The following is a 17,568-nucleotide window of genomic DNA, read 5'->3' on the forward strand; positions in this document are numbered from 1 at the left end:
AGGAAGGGAGTTTTACAGAATCAGGCCCAATGCCGGGTGCAGCTGGGATTCTGATCTCTGCACTCTCTTTGGGAAGATGATGTCTGTACTCTTCTTTTCTCACTCTGGGTGTACGGTATCTGTTCGTTTTCTCTCTCTCTCTCTCTCTCTCTCTCTCTCTCTCTCTCTCTCTCTCTCTCTCTCTCTCTCTCTCTCTCTCTCTCTCTCTCTCTCTCTCTCCCTCTCCCTCTCCCTCTCCCTCTCTTTTGATCTGTCTGTCTCTCCCTGTCTTGGAGTGTTTACACACACACACTCTCTCTCTCACACCCCTTCTGATCTGTGATGTTTTGTACTCTCTCTCTCTCTCTCTCTCTCTCTCCCTCTCTTTTGATCTGTCTGTCTCTCCCTGTCTTGGAGTGTTTACACACACACACTCTCTCTCTCACACCCCTTCTGGTCTGTGATGTTTTGTACTCTTTCTCTCTCTCTCTCTCTCGCTCTCTCTCTCTCTCTCTCTCTCTCTCTCTCTCTCTCTCTCTCTCTCTCTCTGTCTGTCTGTCTTGGAATATATTGTCTGCACACACTCTCTATCTGGAGTGGGATAGTTTCACTTCTGTAGGGACCCTACAGGGAGCGGAACTCACTCTCTCTGCTGAAGTAGTGTTGAGAGTGGGATGTCTGCACTCCCTGATGGGACAGCGCTGGTACAGAATTCCCTCACTACCTCTGCTGGGACAGTTTTACAAAAAGGATGTTTGTACCTTTCCTGTTGTGCATGGTGAATTACCAGCAGTCTCTCTGCTGGGACAATGTGAGGAATATCGAGACAACACCAGAGATGAAGTGCTTTTTGATCGAAAATCCTGCTCCTTTCTCTTTATGGTCCTATGAATGTTAAAAGGCCTGAACAAATTAGATATGGCAACGTTATTTCCCATGGTAGGGGAGTCCAGGACCAGAGGGCACGACTTCAGGATTGAAGGAAGATCATTTAGAACAGAGATGTGGAGAAATTACTGTAGTCAGAGGGTGGTAAATCTGTGGAATTTTTTGCCATGAGTGGCTGTGGAGGCCAAGACATTGGCTGCATTTAAGGCAGAGATAGATAGGTTCTTGATTAGCCAGGGCATTACAGGATATGGGGAGAAGGTAGGGGAGTAGGGATGACTGGAAGAATTGGATCAACCCATGATTGAGTGGCGGAGCAGACTCGATGGGTCGAATGGCCTACTTCTGCTCCTGTATTTTATGGTCTTATGAAGGCAGGAAAATGGGGTGGATGCCCATAATAAGTTAGCTGTGACAGAATGGTGGAGCAGACTTGATGGGCCGAACGGCCTAATACTGCTCCTGTGTCTTATGGTTTTATAGTCTTAAAATAGGACAGATAAAGAGAAGCTCTATGAATTTAAAGCAGTTCTTTTACTGGAAGTGTGATAAACTGAGATTGCTCATCAAAAATAAAATTAAAAGTAACCAATGATATTATTCTAACATTACTGGTAGGGTAAATACCACGGGCTGTTATTAAATAATATAGGTAAAATAGTAGAATGTTTTAATGAGGAAATCAACATGGGTTTTTTGAAGGAAAATCATGCCTAAATATATTTATTATATTTATTTAGTTAGAGATGCAACATGGAGCAAGCCCCTCCCACCTCAGCGAGCCACACTGTCAACATTCTACCTATTTAATCCTAACCTAATCACTGGACAATTTATAATGACCAATTAACCTACTAACCAGTGCGTCCTCAGGCTGTGGGAGGTAACCAAAGTACCTGGAGGAAACCCATGCAATCACATGGAGAACATACAAATTCCTTTCAGACAGTGCTGGAATTGAACTCCGATGCCCCTATCTATGACAGCGTTAAGCTAACCGCTACCTGATCTTGTTAACCCTCCATCAGGACTGGTCAGACAGAGAGAAGATGACCAGTATAAAATGGTGGAGGGAAGAGGTTGAACAAGAGCTGGTGGGTGACAGACGGATCCAGGTAACAGGGGGTGACAGGTAGGTGGGGGAAGGAGGAGATTGGGAATGATGTAAGAAGCTGGCAGGCGATTGGTGGAGGTGACAATGGGCTGAAATGGTGGAATCTGATAGGAGAGGACAGTAGACCTTGGGATAAAGGGAAGGAAGTGAGAAGTGAACCAAGGGGTGGGAAATGTGGATGATAAACAGATCAAAAGAGTAGGGAGGGAAAATAAATGAGGGAATAGGAGGTTGATGGGATAAAGAAAAAAAGGGGGAAAAGGTGAGCATATACTGCAAGCCAGAGAAACTGCTATACATGCCATCAGGTTAAAGACTGCCCAGGTGGAATATGAAATGCTGTTTCTCTCAGCTGCAACTAGCCTCAGCTTGTATTTTGTGCCTCCAGAAGCCGCACTCAAACTTCTCGAGGCTATGATGAGCAAATAGAGGAGAAGCAATAGATATACTGAGTTTGGACCAAGTAAAGGCCTTAGACTGTGTTCTACATAAGAGATTAATCCACGTGTCTTGCGTTCCACCGTAGCGTAGCGGTTAGCATGATGTTATTACTGCTCAGGGCATCAGAGTTTGGAGTTCAATTCCGACGTCATCTGTACGGGGTCAGTATGTACGAGCTCCTGTGAAATGCGTGGGTTTTCTCCGGGTGCTCCAGTTTCCTCCCAGTCCAAGGACCTACCGGTTAGTAGGCTAACTGGTCATTGCAAATTGTCCTGTGATTAGGCCAGGGTTAAACACATGGGTTGCTGGGTGGTGCGACTCGAAGTTCTGGAAGGACCTGTTCTGTACTGTATCTCAATTAATTAATACACAAAGCTAAAGTACATAGGGTTATAACAAACATGTTGACATTGGGGGATTGAGTTCAAGAGCTACGAGGCAATGTTGCAGCTCCTGGTTAGACCACACTCAGAATATTGTGCTCAGTTCCGGTTGCCTCATTGTACTGGCGGAGGGATATGGATACTTTAGAGAGGGAGAGGAGGAGAGTTACCAGCGTGCTGCCTGGATTAGAGAACACGTCTTATGAAGACAGGTTGAGCAAGCTATTCCTTTTCTCTTTGGAACCATACATTGAGTGGATAGCCAGAGACTTTTTCCAAGGCGCAAATGCCTAATACGAGTGATCATAATTTTAAGGTGATTGGAGGAAAGTGTAGGGGGGAGGTCAGAGGTAATTTACTATATACAGATTGGTGAGTGTGTGGAACATCCCGCCAGGGGCGGTAGTAGAGGTAGATGCATTATGGATATCTAAAGAACTCTGAGATAGGCACATGGACGGGAGATAAGTGGAGAGCTATGAGGAGGAAAGGGTGGTATTAATCTCAGAGTAAGTTAAAAGGTTGGTACAACATCATGGCCCGAAGGGCCTGTACTGAGCTGTAATGTTTAATGTTTGAAATGATTAACAGACGGGCAACAAGAGTCACAAGAAATGGGATTTTATCCATGTTGCAGGCAGTGATTAAGGTGCGATGTAGGGAACAGTTCATAATGGTTTGGATAATGAACTAGGTGCAATATCTAAGTGTCCAGGTGAAGGGCCTCAGTCCAAAGAGTTGACTATACATATCCTCCAGAGATGCTGCCTGACCAGAGTCCTGTGCTGTCTGCTCTTTTCTTCCTAACTCTAGGAAGAAGACTGTCCACGTTCTCTCTGTCTCTGCCCCCTCATGATTCAATACACCTTTATAAATTCACCACTCATTTTCCTACACTCCAATCAATAAAGTCCCAGCCTGGTCAACCTGTCTCCATAACTCAGTCCCATGAGTCCTGGTTACCTCCTGGTAAATCTCTTCTGCACTCTTTCCAGCTTAATGGCATCTCTCCTGCAAGGAGACCAAAACCGAACATGATATTGCAAACACAGCCTCACCGGCATCTTGTGCAAGTGCAACATCTTAGGAACTGTTGAAGAAGAGCAGAGAGGTGTAACAACGCCGAGATGTCCTTGTAACTCTGAAAGGAAGCTTTTAGTTCCAGTGAGCGGTTAGGGATTAAAATGACTTTCATTGCAGGATTTGAGTCCAGGAGCAAAGGCATCTTGCTGCTGTTGATCAGACACCACCAGGAGTTCGGTGTGCAATTTCTCATTATCTGTGTAAGGATGTTCTTACCCTGGAGAGATTGCAAAGAAAGTTTGCTAAACCGGTGCCTTTGATGGCAGACACAGGAGACTGCAGATGCAGGAATCTCAGAATCAGAATCAGATCTATTATCACTGACTTATATGAGATGAATTTTGTTTTTTTTTTTATTGCAATGAAAGGGCATAAAATTACAAAAATAACCAAATACTTCATAAAGATAGAACAGTGAAGCAGTGTTCATGGTTCCAAGGACCATCCAGAAATATGACAGCAGAGGGGAAGAAACTGTTCTTAAAACATTGAGTATGGGCCTTCAGGCTCCTGATGGCAGTAATGAGAGGAGGCATGTCCTGGGTGGTGGGGATCCTTAACGATGGATACTGTTTACTTCAGCCACACATTTATAAGAACATAAGAAATAGGAGCAGGGGTAGGCCAAATGGCCCATTGAACCTGTCCCGCCATTCAATAAGATCAGGGCTGATCTGGCCAAGGACTCATCTCCACCTACCTGCGTTTTCCCCATAACCCTTAATTCCCCTACTATGCAAAATCTATCCAACCTCATCTTAAATATATTTACTGAGGCAGCCTCCACTGCTTCATTGGGCAGAGAATTCCACAGATTCACCACTCTCTGGGAAAAACAGTTCCTCCTTATCACCATCCTAAATATACTCCCCCCGAATCCTGAGGCTATGTCCTCTAGTTCTAGTCTCACCTACCAGTGGAAACAAATTTCCTGTCTCTATCTCATTTATCCCTTTTGTAACTTCAAAATTCATCTGCCATCTTATCCTATTCTTACCCTCACTGGTGCAGAGCACAAACAACATAGAGATTGCTACCCTTGAGGTCCTGCCTTTCAGCTTCATTCCTACCTCCCTATATTCTCTCTTCATATCTTCAGAGATGTTGACACCAAGAACTGGAAGTTGCTCACCCTTTGCCCTGCTGACCTCTCAGTGGTCTCCTTTCTTCCCCTCCCCAAAGTCCACCATCAGCTCCTTAGTTCTGCAGACGCTGAGTGCAAGATTGTTGTAATGACACCACCCAAACAACCAGTTGAGTATCTCACACCAGTATGCCTCTTCACCAACTTAAACATGTAACCTCCATTTCCTGTTTCCCCAGCCCTGTGTGCACTGACCCATTCTATACACATACACCACACTCAACTTACAATTGCCAACACAAAGCACTGAAGGGTGTCCTGGACATCTGAGACATGAACCTGATTATTTAACTATACTTGCTCTCTCTCTCTCTCTCTCTCTTTTTTACAGGAACTGACACCTTGCTCGTCTATGCTGAGCTCCTTTTCAGACTAATTCACACCATAAACTTCTCATGAAACACAAGCACCAAAGAAGACTCTTTCAGTGGAGAAATAGCTGAAAAGAAATTGCATTTATCTCCAATAAATGTACACCAACATTTTCTTCTAGGTTATTATAACAGCCCACTTAAATATTTTTCCACTTAGTGCTTTTGAATCAGAACGATTATTTCTCTGTCCATGAAATGTTTGATGGGATGGTTTAGAGAGAGCTTTACTCTGTGTCTGTCCCTTGCTGCTCCTACCCAAGAAGTGACTGATGTGATGATAAAGAAGAAGTGTCGAAGACACTTTTACCTAGACAGTGACAAAGCTGTAGAATGCTCAACCATAGTCTGTGGTGGAGGCCAAGTCCATGGGTATATTTAAGGCCGAAGTTCATCACTTTCTGATTGGTCAGGGCATCAAAGGGTATGGCGAGAAGGCAGGTGTATGGGGTCGAGTGGGATCCAGGATAGGCCATGATGGAATAGCAGAGCAGACTCAATGAGCTGAATGGCCTTATACTCTTCCTATGTCTTATGCTGTGATGGTACAGTGTAGAAGGAGCTTCACTCTGTATCTAACTGTCCCTGCCCTGGGAGTGTGTGATGGGACAGTGTAGAAGGAGCTTCACTCTGTATCTAACTGTCCCTGACCTGGGAGTGTGTGATGGGACAGTGTAGAGGGAGTTTCACTCTGTATCTAACTGTCCCTGCCCTGGGAGTGTGTGATGGGACAGTGTGGAGGGAGCTTCACTCTGTATCTAACTGTCCCTGCCCTGGGAGTGTGTGATGGGACAGTGTAGAGGGAGCTTCACTCTGTATCTGACTGTCTCTGTCCTGGGAGTGTGTGATGAGACAGTGTAGAGGGAGCTTCACTCTGTATCTAACTATCCCTGCCCTGGGAGTGTGTGATAGGACAGTGTAGAGGGAGCTTCACTCTGTATCTAACTATCCCTGACCTGGGAGTGTGTGATGGGACAGTGTAGAGGGAGCTTCACTCTGTATCTGACTGTCCCTGTCCTGGGAGTGTGTGATGAGACAGTGTAGAGGGAGCTTCACTCTGTATCTAACTATCCCTGCCGTGGGAGTGTGTGATAGGACAGTGTAGAGGGAGCTTCACTCTGTATCTAACTATCCCTGCCGTGGGAGTGTGTGATAGGACAGTGTAGAGGGAGCTTCACTCTGTATCTAACTATCCCTGCCCTGGGAGTGTGTGATAGGACAGTGTAGAGGGAGTTTCACTCTGTATCTAACTGTCCCTGCTCTGGGAGTGTGTGATGGGACAGTGTAGAGGGAGCTTCACTCTGTATCTAACTGTCCCTGCCCTGGGGATGTGTGATGGGACACCTGGACCATAACACTCCATACCCCTCCCAACCATGTGCCTATACAAATTTCTCTTATGTGTTGCTATCCAATTTGCATCCACTGGTTCCACTGGCAGCTCATTCAACACTCTCACCACTCTCTGAGTGAAGAAGTTGCCCCTCACGTTCCCCTCAAAATTGAACTTTTCATCCTTTCCCAATGGCCTCTAGTTCAAGTCTCACCCAAATAGCAAGCTCAGAACTTACTAACTTTGGAACGTGGGAGGAAACCAGAGCACTCAGGGGAAACTGTTGCGGTCACACAAGAGAACGTACAAACTCCTTGCAGGCAGTGACAGGAACTGAGCTCTGATTGCTGGTAATGCAAAGCAATTTGCTAACGGTGATACCCGAGGTCTCCTTTCTCCCCTACTGCCTTTTGTTTCTCTCTCTGACATACACAATTTATGTACAGTTTATGTTTTGTGTGGAAATGTCTGAACTCACGTAGTAAGCTTTTCTTTGTACCTGTATTTGTGCAGTTGTCCGATTCTGCAGCTGTGCTCTGCAACTATCAGCATTTGGCTCAGTGCTGTACTGGTTCTGTGGCCGTGGCCTCTTCGCTCTCCTCAGCACTGAACCAGCTCCGTGGCTGGGGACTGTCTCTAGGGGACTCTGCGGTTCATGCTCTGTGCGTTATTTATTTACATTTTCATTGTTTGCATGACCTGTCTCAGTATGACAATGTCTCAGTATGACCATAAGAATGAGGCTATTTGGCTCATCACGTCTGCTCCACCATTCCATCATGGCTGATTTATTATCCCTCTCAACCCCTTTCTTCTGTCTTCTCTCCATAGCCTTTGACACCCTGACTAATCAAGAACCCATCAACCTCTGCTTTAAATACACCCAATGACTGGGCCTCCACATCCGTACGTGGTAATGAATTACACAGATTGACCACTGTCTGAATTAGGCCAATCAGCCCATTGAGTCCGCTCACCATTCTATCATGGCTGATTTATTATCCCTCTCAACGCCGTTCTCCTGCCTTCTCCCTGTAACCTGTGACACCCTTACTACCAAGAACCTATCAACCTCCGCTTTAAATATACTGAGTGACTTGGTCTCCATAGCCTTTTGTGACAATGAATACCACAGATTCACCACCTTCCGGATAAAGGGATTTCCTCCTCATCTCTGTTCCAAAGTAATGACTTTCTATTCTCAGGTTGTGTCCTCTGGTCCTAGAATCACCCATTATAGGAAACTCCCTCGTTCCCCACTAATCAGATACTTCACTTTAGAATATTGTTTGAGGGATGTAGGGGCTAGCTTCTTCACAATTCTATCACTTTAAACTCATCAGACAAAACAAGACTGTACAGTCTAAAGCTTCACCCTCAGAACATAAAATTCGGAGGAGCTCGGTAGAGTCCAATGATGCTTCCTGTTTTCACCTCACTGAGAAGAAAAGAAGATATTTAATTTGTTTTGCCCTTTTTCTGATATCAAATTATCTTCATGGTGATGTCAAGGATGCAGAAGGGGCTGATCAGTAAAAATAAAACAATGGCTAATCTATTGCAGGGGCAACATCTTTGAGTGGAGGTTGGAAGACATTTTTGCTCTGTGGAAGAATGGTTTGGGAAACAAAATAAAACTTGGGAGACAAGAATTGCTGCAGATGGTGAACATCTTCAGCAACGCACACAAAATAATGAAGGGTTTGGCCCAAAAGACTGTTTATAGATAGTGCCATAGATACTGTCCAACTTGCTGAGATTCTCCTGTAGTTTGTGTGTGTTGCATAAGACTTACCCATGTCTGGGGAGCCCATTGATAACTGAGTTTCTCTTGGAAAGTATGTCCAGTTTTAACTGTTGAGTGTGAATGTTTCAGATCTGTTCTCAGACTATGTTTGTCTCTGACAATATCGATTCCTGCCTCATCTTCTGAGAGCTTTGTTCTCGGAGAGAAAAGATGAATGTTTTGATACTTTAATGTGTATTTCAGCTTGTTTTCTGAGAGTGTATATTGCAGCTTTGGTCTTTCAGAATGATTTTATCAGTTCTGTTAGCTGCAAGTACGTTTGTCCACTTCCTCTCACAGATTTTCAGTTTTCGTCTCTGAGCGTGTCCTGATTCACCCTCTGTAAATGCACAGTCCAGCTGGGTTCTCTGCATTCAACATCTCACCATTTTGCCCTGCAGCAAAAAATAAATGAGACCACAAGACCATGAGATCTTAAGACGTAGGAGCAGTATTAGGCCATTCAGCCCATCAAGTGTCTCTCAATATTCTATCCTGCCTGAATAACTTTTCTCCCTCTCAACCTTAGATGCTGCCAGAGTGTGTTCTTTGAGATTTCTGGCTGGCATCTGCTTTTTGTTTGAGGTTCACTTACGCTGGATTTTTCTTTGACTATTTTCCATCTTACACCTTGAGCAAATATACAAGGTATACTTACTTGTAGATATACCTTGTGCAGGACCATAAGACACAGGAGCAGAATTAGGCAATTCAGCCCATTCAGTCTGTTCACTATTGCTGATTTATTATGCACTGCCTGACCTGCTGAGTTCTTCCAGTATCTTGTGTGTTGCTCCTGATTCCGGTATCCACAGTCTCAATTTTTAAATTCGTTCATTGAGAATGTTATGCCCTCAACAAGTGTATAGACCAGGTATGTTCTCTGATGTTCTACGTATTACTAACTCATCTCCTCTTACTTTACAGCGTTCCAGCAGCTTTGGGAGTTTTGACCGGTTCAGACACCATGGACACTCGGCCAAACTAGAGGACAAAGCTGAGGACAATGTAAGTCCCCTCAATGGTGGGCTACAATCTCGTAGCGCTAGCGAAATGAGCTGTCTGCAATGTCAGAGGCAGAAGGACACCGACAATCTCCTTCACCAACCCTCTACCTGCCACACTACACCTCAATGTATTGAACCGAGCTGAGGAGAATCTTCTTCAGCCGAGGAATTAGTTACCACAGAAGGCTGTGTCGTTCACATATTATTGAGTAACCACAGAATCGTTTTCGTTTTATAATCCTGCTCGAGCACTCAGGTCTTCTTCTGCCAGTCTTTTAAATTTAAACAATCTCCCTCAAAAGATAATTGTCAGCTCAGTTTTTTTTTTAAACTATGCCTCTAAAGTGTGGAACTCAATACCTAAAACTATAAGGGATGCAGAATGAGTTGATGCTTTTAAACTCCATCTCAAAACCTGTTTATTTAACCTTGCCTTTAACTAGCATCTTTTAGACTTTTATTTTCATGTTGATTTTTATATTTTATTTTTATGTCTGCACAGAATCCTATTGTTTGTATGAAAAGTGCTCTGTTAATAAGTTATTACTATTATTAAGGTAGAGATTGATAGGTTCTTGATTGTTAAGGCAATTAAGAGTTCAGTGAGAAGGTGGGGTAATGGGGTTGAGTAAAAATAAATCAGCCATGATTGAATAGCAGAGCAGACTCAATGGGCTAAATGGCTTAATACTGACCCTATAGCCTCTGGTCTCATGGCCTTATTTCAAGAGGTTTTGATTATGGGAGTAAAGCAAGAAATATATAGTGGTGTGGTGAGACTGTTTGGAACGCATCTACTCCTCATCTACTTTTTTCCAGTCCTGTTGAAGGGTCTCGGCCTGAAACATCAACTGTTTACTCTTTTCCATAGATGTTGCCTGCCTGGCCTGCTGAGCTCCTCCAGCATTTTGTGTGTGTTGCTTGGATTTCCAGCGTCGGCAGATTTTCTCCTGTTTGTGTACAGAGTGTTAGGAACAGTTCTGACTTTCATTCCTAAGAAAAGACATAGTTGTCTTGTCCCTCATCTGGTTTGGGTGAGGAGAGATTGGGTAAACGGAGACTTTGGAGTATTCAGATTCATTTATCACATTGAAACACAGTGTGAAATGCATCGTTTGCCTTAACGACCATTGCTACCTAAGGAACTGATGAGGGCAGCCTGCTAGGATGAGGGAGGGGTAGGACCAGGGAGTCTCTGGCATTGTGAGGAAGCTCTGCTCCACTATCAGTCAGCTCTGGAAATGTCAAGTCAGAATACGGACTGCAGACATTGGAACTCTGGAGTAGCACACACTGCCGGAGGAGCTCAGCAGGGTCGCTGTTTTTGGGTCGAGTCCAGATGTAGGGTCCATTCGTGACCTGCTGTTCCTCCAGAGTTGACTGTTATTTATGATAGAATAGGAGCCCATCTCACTCGAGAAAGAATAGAACTCGCTATGAGGCAGCATGTTATTGTTCTTGAAGAAGCCTCCACCCCACCCTTTGGGAAGGATGGAGAAGGGATGAAAGAACTGTAATCCCGTAGGTCTGGGGTGAGTGGGTGCGGAGACTCAGCCACACTGTGCTCGGAGCTCCACCTGCTGGAGAGGTACAGGAGGTGCAGCTGCAGACTGGATGAGACACAAAATGCTGGAGGGACTCCACAGAGCAGGCAGAGGAGAGCCAATGTTTCGGGCCGGGACCCTTCACTTGACCTGGAACATCAATTGTCTATTTTACACTATGATCCGCTGAGCTTCTCCAACTTTTTTGTGTGTTGCTCTGGGTTTCCATCATTTGCAGAATCTCTTTGTTTAGATTAGATTAGTTTTATTTGTCACATGTACACTCAGTGGCCGCTTTAAGTACTTCCTGTCCCAAGTAAAGTGGCCGCTGAGTGTACGTTCATGATCTTCTGCTGCTGCAGCCCATCTACTTCAAAGTTCAAAGTGATGTGCTTTCAGAAATGCTCTTCTTCACACCTCTGTTGTAACGCGTGGTTCTTTGTGTTATTGTCACCTTCCTGAGCTTGATCTGGCCTGGCCATTCTCTTCTGAGCTTTCTCATTAACAAGGCCATTTCGCCCACAACACTGCTGCTCACCAGAGGTCCTTGTTTTGTTTTTCACTCTATTCTCTGCAAACTCTGTTGTGCATGAAAATCCCGGGAGACCAGTAATCTCTGAGCTACTCCCCATTGACACCAACAATTACTCCACCATCAAAGTCGCTTAGATCAAATTTCTTCCTCATTCTGAACGTCTTCACCACGTCTGCATGCTTCTATGCATTGAGTTGGAAGAGGACCACAAGCTTGTTGTGGTGTTTGGAGGCTTGTGTGCCTCAATGATCCAGAGAGCCATGTTGGTTGGGACTTTGAGCTTTGGCTCTTGGTAGGGTCTCCTACGCCCAACAGGTCATATAGTAGAGGCCAGACAAGGCTGATTTATACTTCTGCATACAGGCTACACCACAGCTCTACGCTGTAGCGCGTATGCGTTGGTGTGCGCCTAAACGCTAGTTGGCAGTGGGGTTTCTATGCCACCGTGTTGAGTTTCTTTGTGAGAGACATGGACGAGGAAATGCATTTCAAACATTCTTGCATGTCGGCAGGTAGGTTTGGCAATTTGATTCATCTATTTCCCATCGGTGTACACACAGCCTACAGGCATGGCGGAGAAGAAGCAACCGGAAATACGATGCTACCAAGCGGACCAATCACAGTTGTTGCAGTCTGCGTCGCCGTGACGCACAAGACTTTTCTCGAGAGGTGCACGTCACCCTACGGCGTAGGGTACACGATACCTACAGCGTAGATGCGATGCACAAATATAAATCAGCCTTTAGAGTCCACTGATCCTTCAGGTTCGGGGGTTCAGCTCAGGTCTAACAACCCTGACTGGTCAAAAAAATTGTTACAGAAACAGCAATGAAGAATCCTTCTTTATCTGTGTGGAACAGTGTGACAGGCAGAGATGGAGGATCTTCATTGCTGCCCTAAATGCCAGGGGCACAATTGACATTAAGGAAAGGTACTGTTACAGAATTGGCTGATTGAATATTTGCATTAATAAGCAGGTGTACAGGTGTTTGGTTCCTTAAGTTTGCCATAGCCAGGAGTGGCAATGGCGATAAGCTCCTACTACATATTAAAAGCATGCATCTCAAATAGCTTCTGAAAACCAAGTCCAGCTCCTGGCCTTAACACATGGTTAGCTTCTTAGCCCAGTGGAGCCATTTCTACTGATAGGAGAAGGGACAAAGATGGGCTACTGGCACCTTAAAACCAATTGCTCCAGGCAGATGGGGCTTGTCAGCCGCGATTGGCAGCTCATGTAGGAGAAGAAAAATTCTGATCTCAGACCTTCACTGCCTTGCAGCAATATCAGCTCATGGGGAAGGCTTCAGAAGTAAACCTGAGGAACATTATGAAGCTGGAGTCGCTAAGGCAACCCTACCTTGAGTTAATCTCACAAATAAGAGAAAATCTGCAGATGTTGGAAATACGATCAACACACACAAAATGCTGGAGGAACTCAGCAGGCCTGGCAGCATCTGTGGAAAAAGTACAGTCGACGTTTCAGGCCAAAACCCTTCAGAAGGAAGAAACCCTCCTGCCAAAGGGTTTCAGCGTGAAACGTCGACTGTACTTTTTTTTCACAGATGCTGCCTTGCCCGCTGAGTTCCTCCGGCATTTTGTGTGCATTGCTTGAGTTTAATGCTGACTGGCAGTTCCTGCAACAATGCTGGTGCCAAATTGTATCGGTTTTTGCCATTCCTTTGGATTCATCATCTGCGTGGAGAGGGGGAACCTGATACAGGGGCAATAGCTTGCTCTCCATACTGTATTGCCCTGGGTTGAGTATCACATGGACAGTTGGGACGCAACGTCCGTGGTGGGACCCTGACCTACGAAGGGTCTCAGTACAGGTGTCCCTAATAAAGTTTCCAGAGTGTACAATGTGTGGAATGCGTCGTTTGCATCAATGACCAACGCAGTGCAAGTACGTGCTGAGGGCAGCCCGCAAGTGCTGCCACACTTCCAGCGCCAATACGGAATGCCTACAACTCACTAACACAGACATCTTTGGACAGTGGGAGGAAACCGGAGCACCCAAGGGAAACCCGGGCAGCCGTGGGGAGAGCACACAATTCCTTACAGACAGTGGTGGCGATCGAACACCGATCGCTGCTGCTGTGAAGCGTTATGCTAACCGCTACGCTCCCTCTTCGTAGTGCAGCGCCGCAGTGGTTAGGAAGGCAAATGGCACATTGGCATTTCTCACAGGGGAGCGTAGAGATAGGGAAGTGTTACAGGATTGTGGTGGGGCCTACCTGGAGTGCTATGCAATAGAAGTTCCAGTAGGTGGGGAGTCTAGGAGCACAGAACACAGCCTCAGGATAGAGGGCAGAGATAAGGAGGAATTTCTTTAACCAGAGGGTGGTGAGTCAATGCCACAGACGGTTGTGGAGACCAGGTCATTGTGTATATTTAAAGCAGATGTTGATAGGTTCTTGATTAGTAAGGGCACCAAAGGTTGCAGGGAAAAGGCAGGAGAATGGAATTGAGAGGGATAATCAGCCATGATGGAAAGACAGAGCAGACTCGACGGGCTGGATGGACTAATCCTGTTCCAATGATTTACGATCTTACGGTTACACATCTGGTCAGTAACGCTCTGAGCTGCGGCTTAACAGATCACAACCTATTGCAAAGTCCAGCCTGCCCTTCCAAGTGCAGCTCCAAGGCAGTGTGCCATCACTGGAGGTGCCACCGTTCATCAGAGTCATATAGCATTGAAACAGGCCCTTCAGCCCAACTCAGCTGTGTTGCCCAGCGAGATAATCCCATTTGGCCATACCTCTTTAAATCTCTGCTCTCAATGTCCTTATCTAGATGGCTTTTAAATGTCGCTAATGTGCCTGCCTCAACCACTATTTCTGGAACTTGTGCCAAAAATGCAAAACAGTTTGCATGAAGGAGTTGCCCCTGCAGTCCCTTTTCAATCTCTTACCTCTGATCTTAGGGTGGCATACCTCCAATATGTCTCTACCAAAGGAGGTGTAAGGCACTCCTTTTCCCCGCTAGCCTCCAGGTCACCCTTGGGCAAGGTGTAGCACCTGCTTAGCCCCCCAGTCAGGGTCATGTGAAGCCGTGGGAGCAGGTGGATCACAAGTTCTGGTTATGTGACCACTGACACCAGGCAGACAATCTTTGAAGAGTATTGATTATGGCTAGGGTTGTTCATATTGTAAAGACACTGCCCAGAAGAAGGCAATGGCAAACCACTTCTGTAGAAAAATTTGCCAAGAACAACCATGGTCATTGAAAGACAATGATCGCCCACATCATACAACATGAATCTTAAACCTCTGCCCTCTTGTTTCTGGTACCCATTCCATGGGGAAAAAAATAATGTGCTTTCACGCAGTCTATGTCCCTCATGTTCTTGAATACCTCTATCAGGTCACCCATCAATTTCCGTAAGGAGTCATACAGCTTAGAAACCGGCTTGTCAACCCAGCTGGTGTATTGTGACCTTCTCGGCCAGCAAGCTGGTCCCACCTGCCCGCCTTGGCCCATAGACTTCTAAACAAACTGTTGTCAGACTGAAGCTTGTTGAATATTGAAAGGCCTAGATAGAGTGGATTAGTAACAGGTTAAAGGTTACGGGAAGAATGCAAGCAAATGGAGTTGAGTGGGACAATCAGCCATGATGGAACGGTGGGTCAGATTTGGTGGGCCAAATGTCCAAAATCTGCTCCTATATCACATGGTCTTGTGAAGCCTCACTGGCACTCGGAGGTAGTTGTGACAAATTCTCTGACACTAAATTCAGTTAATAATCTGATATTAATTTAAATAATCTGGTTATTAGTAATAGTGACCTCAGATCTGCTGGGGTCCTGTAAAACCCTCTGATTTATTGACATTCCTTGAGGGAGGAATCCACCTTTCTCTATGTGGATGTCATTGACTGTGCAACAGCAGTGGGCAATGACTTCAGCCTTGCCCCGACAAACAGAACTCCAATCAGTAATATAGAAAATTCCCCCCACCCCCTTTCTCTATCCCTGAGTCTGATCTTTTACTTCTCACCAGTCTATAACATCCCCCCTGATTCCCTTCCTCCTTTCGTTTCTCTTATTGTCCACTCTCCTCTGCTGTCAGATGCTTTCTTCTCCAACCCTTGACCTTTCCCACCCACCTGGCTTCACCTATCACCTTCCAACTAGACTACTTCCCCTCCCCCCACCTGCATCTCCCCCTTTCGTCTCACTCCTGAGGAGGGGTTCCAGCCCGAAACAACAACTGCCCACTCTCTTCCATCGATGCTGCCCGGCCTGCTGAGTTGCTCCAGAGTAACGTGTGGTGCTTTGGATTTCCAGCATCTGCAGACCTCCTTGTGTTTGTAACTGACCATTGTGAATATTGTCCTGCGATTAGGCTGAGGTCATATGGTTGGGTTGCTGGGCATTGCGGCTGGATGGGCAGGAATGGTCTGTCCTGTGTCATATCTCTAAAAAAGATAAATAAAAATGTGTATTTCCAACCCATCCACAGTGTTTCGTTTCTGAATGAATCATTTTGTTGGTCACTAAATCAGAGGGGAAATCATGGAGCGGATTGCTAAATCGATTTATGATCATCAAAGACAGCAAAATCCTTTGTTTTACATGCCATGCAAACAGGTCATTTCATCATATCAGTACAACGAGGCAGGACAAAGGGGAAGAGCAACAACAGAATGCAGAATGGGGTGTTCCAATCACAGATGAGAGAGTTAGTGAGGTCAGGACTTATTGTACAAGGTGTCATTCAGTATGGCAGGATGGAACATAGAACAGTACAGCACAGTATAGCTCTTTGGCCCACAATATCGTTTGACCTAGCTTCTAAATGCGATTTGCGCGATTTGTTCTTTTTCTTTGCACATTGAGTGTTTAATTTTTTTTAACAGGTTCCATGGTTTTCTTTGTTTTTGTGGCTGTTTATGGGAAAGCAAATCTCAGAGCTGTTTACTGCATACATACTTTGATAATAAATGTCCTTAGAATATTTGAATCGTTTGAATTTTAACTGGGCAATAAGAAAGAATGTATAAGAACCTCACGTTAACCTCCACTCACTGCCTCTTCTTCTTCCACTTCCTGATGAAGCCACTTGACCAAAAACCTCAGCTTCCCCCCCCCCCCCTAACCCTGACCACTCCAACAATGGCCACTCCTCTTGACCCTAACGCCATTTTATTGGCTGCTGCCAGTTAATAATTTAACCAATCAATTATCGGCTAACAATTCACAGCTGTATCTCTTTTACTGCCCCGCTACCTGGAAATGAACAGAAAGTCACAAAACTGACTGCTTTAAAATCTCCCACTTCTATCTTTAAGTCTCAGCTCTTGCTGCCTGGTTGGTGGCCCTGATGCTGAAATTTCTGCTTCTCTGCACAGGTACATGATTCTGAAGCCTCTGGGGAGAATCCCACCAAGTCTGGGCAGAACGGTAGCGGTCTCGGGAAAACCATGCGGGCCATTTCTAAAACCATGAAGAAGAAAATGGCGCGCAAATACATCAAAGCCTTGTCAGAGGAGGCGGTGAGTAAACACAGGGTTAAATAGTACATTGGCAAATATGGATGGTCTGAGATTGTAATCACCAAGGAATGTTTGAGCATATACTGCTGAGGTGTTCGAGAAATAATCAAGAGAGAGGGGATGGTTGATTTTAAAGTTATTGCAGAATAAGATATAATTTAACATTAACAATATTTTGCTGAAAGGATTACAGGATTATTAAGTTTATAATGCATTTCCTTATGAATGCAGGTCCTTTTTTATAGAATTTGATGCAATATACTAGATACACTAGAATTCAGAAATTGGAGGGGTGACCTCATTGAAACCTATCGAATGGTGAAAGGCCTTAATGGAATGGATGTGGACAGGATATTTCCTACGGTCGAAGAGTCTCAGACCAGAGGACGCAGCCTCAGAATAGAGGGATTTTAGAATGGAGATGAGGAATTTCTTCAGCCGGAGAGTGGTGAATCTGTGGAAT

At 45.2% G+C, this 17,568-nt stretch overlaps 1 protein-coding gene across 2 annotated transcripts in view; it reads left to right on the forward strand.

Moving 5' to 3' along the window:
* Positions 1-17,568, forward strand: part of LOC140727479 (SAM domain-containing protein SAMSN-1-like) — a 163,555-nt gene that overhangs the window by 125,304 nt on the left and 20,683 nt on the right. For both annotated transcript variants that reach the window (XM_073044814.1, XM_073044816.1), the window contains 2 exons: positions 9,450-9,530; positions 16,962-17,105. In XM_073044814.1, the coding sequence (XP_072900915.1) occupies positions 9,450-9,530; positions 16,962-17,105 (225 nt within the window). The remainder of the gene's footprint in view (positions 1-9,449; positions 9,531-16,961; positions 17,106-17,568) is intronic.

The sequence above is a fragment of the Hemitrygon akajei genome, chromosome 5 (assembly GCF_048418815.1).
Source record: "Hemitrygon akajei chromosome 5, sHemAka1.3, whole genome shotgun sequence".
NCBI classification, from domain to species: domain Eukaryota; kingdom Metazoa; phylum Chordata; class Chondrichthyes; order Myliobatiformes; family Dasyatidae; genus Hemitrygon; species Hemitrygon akajei.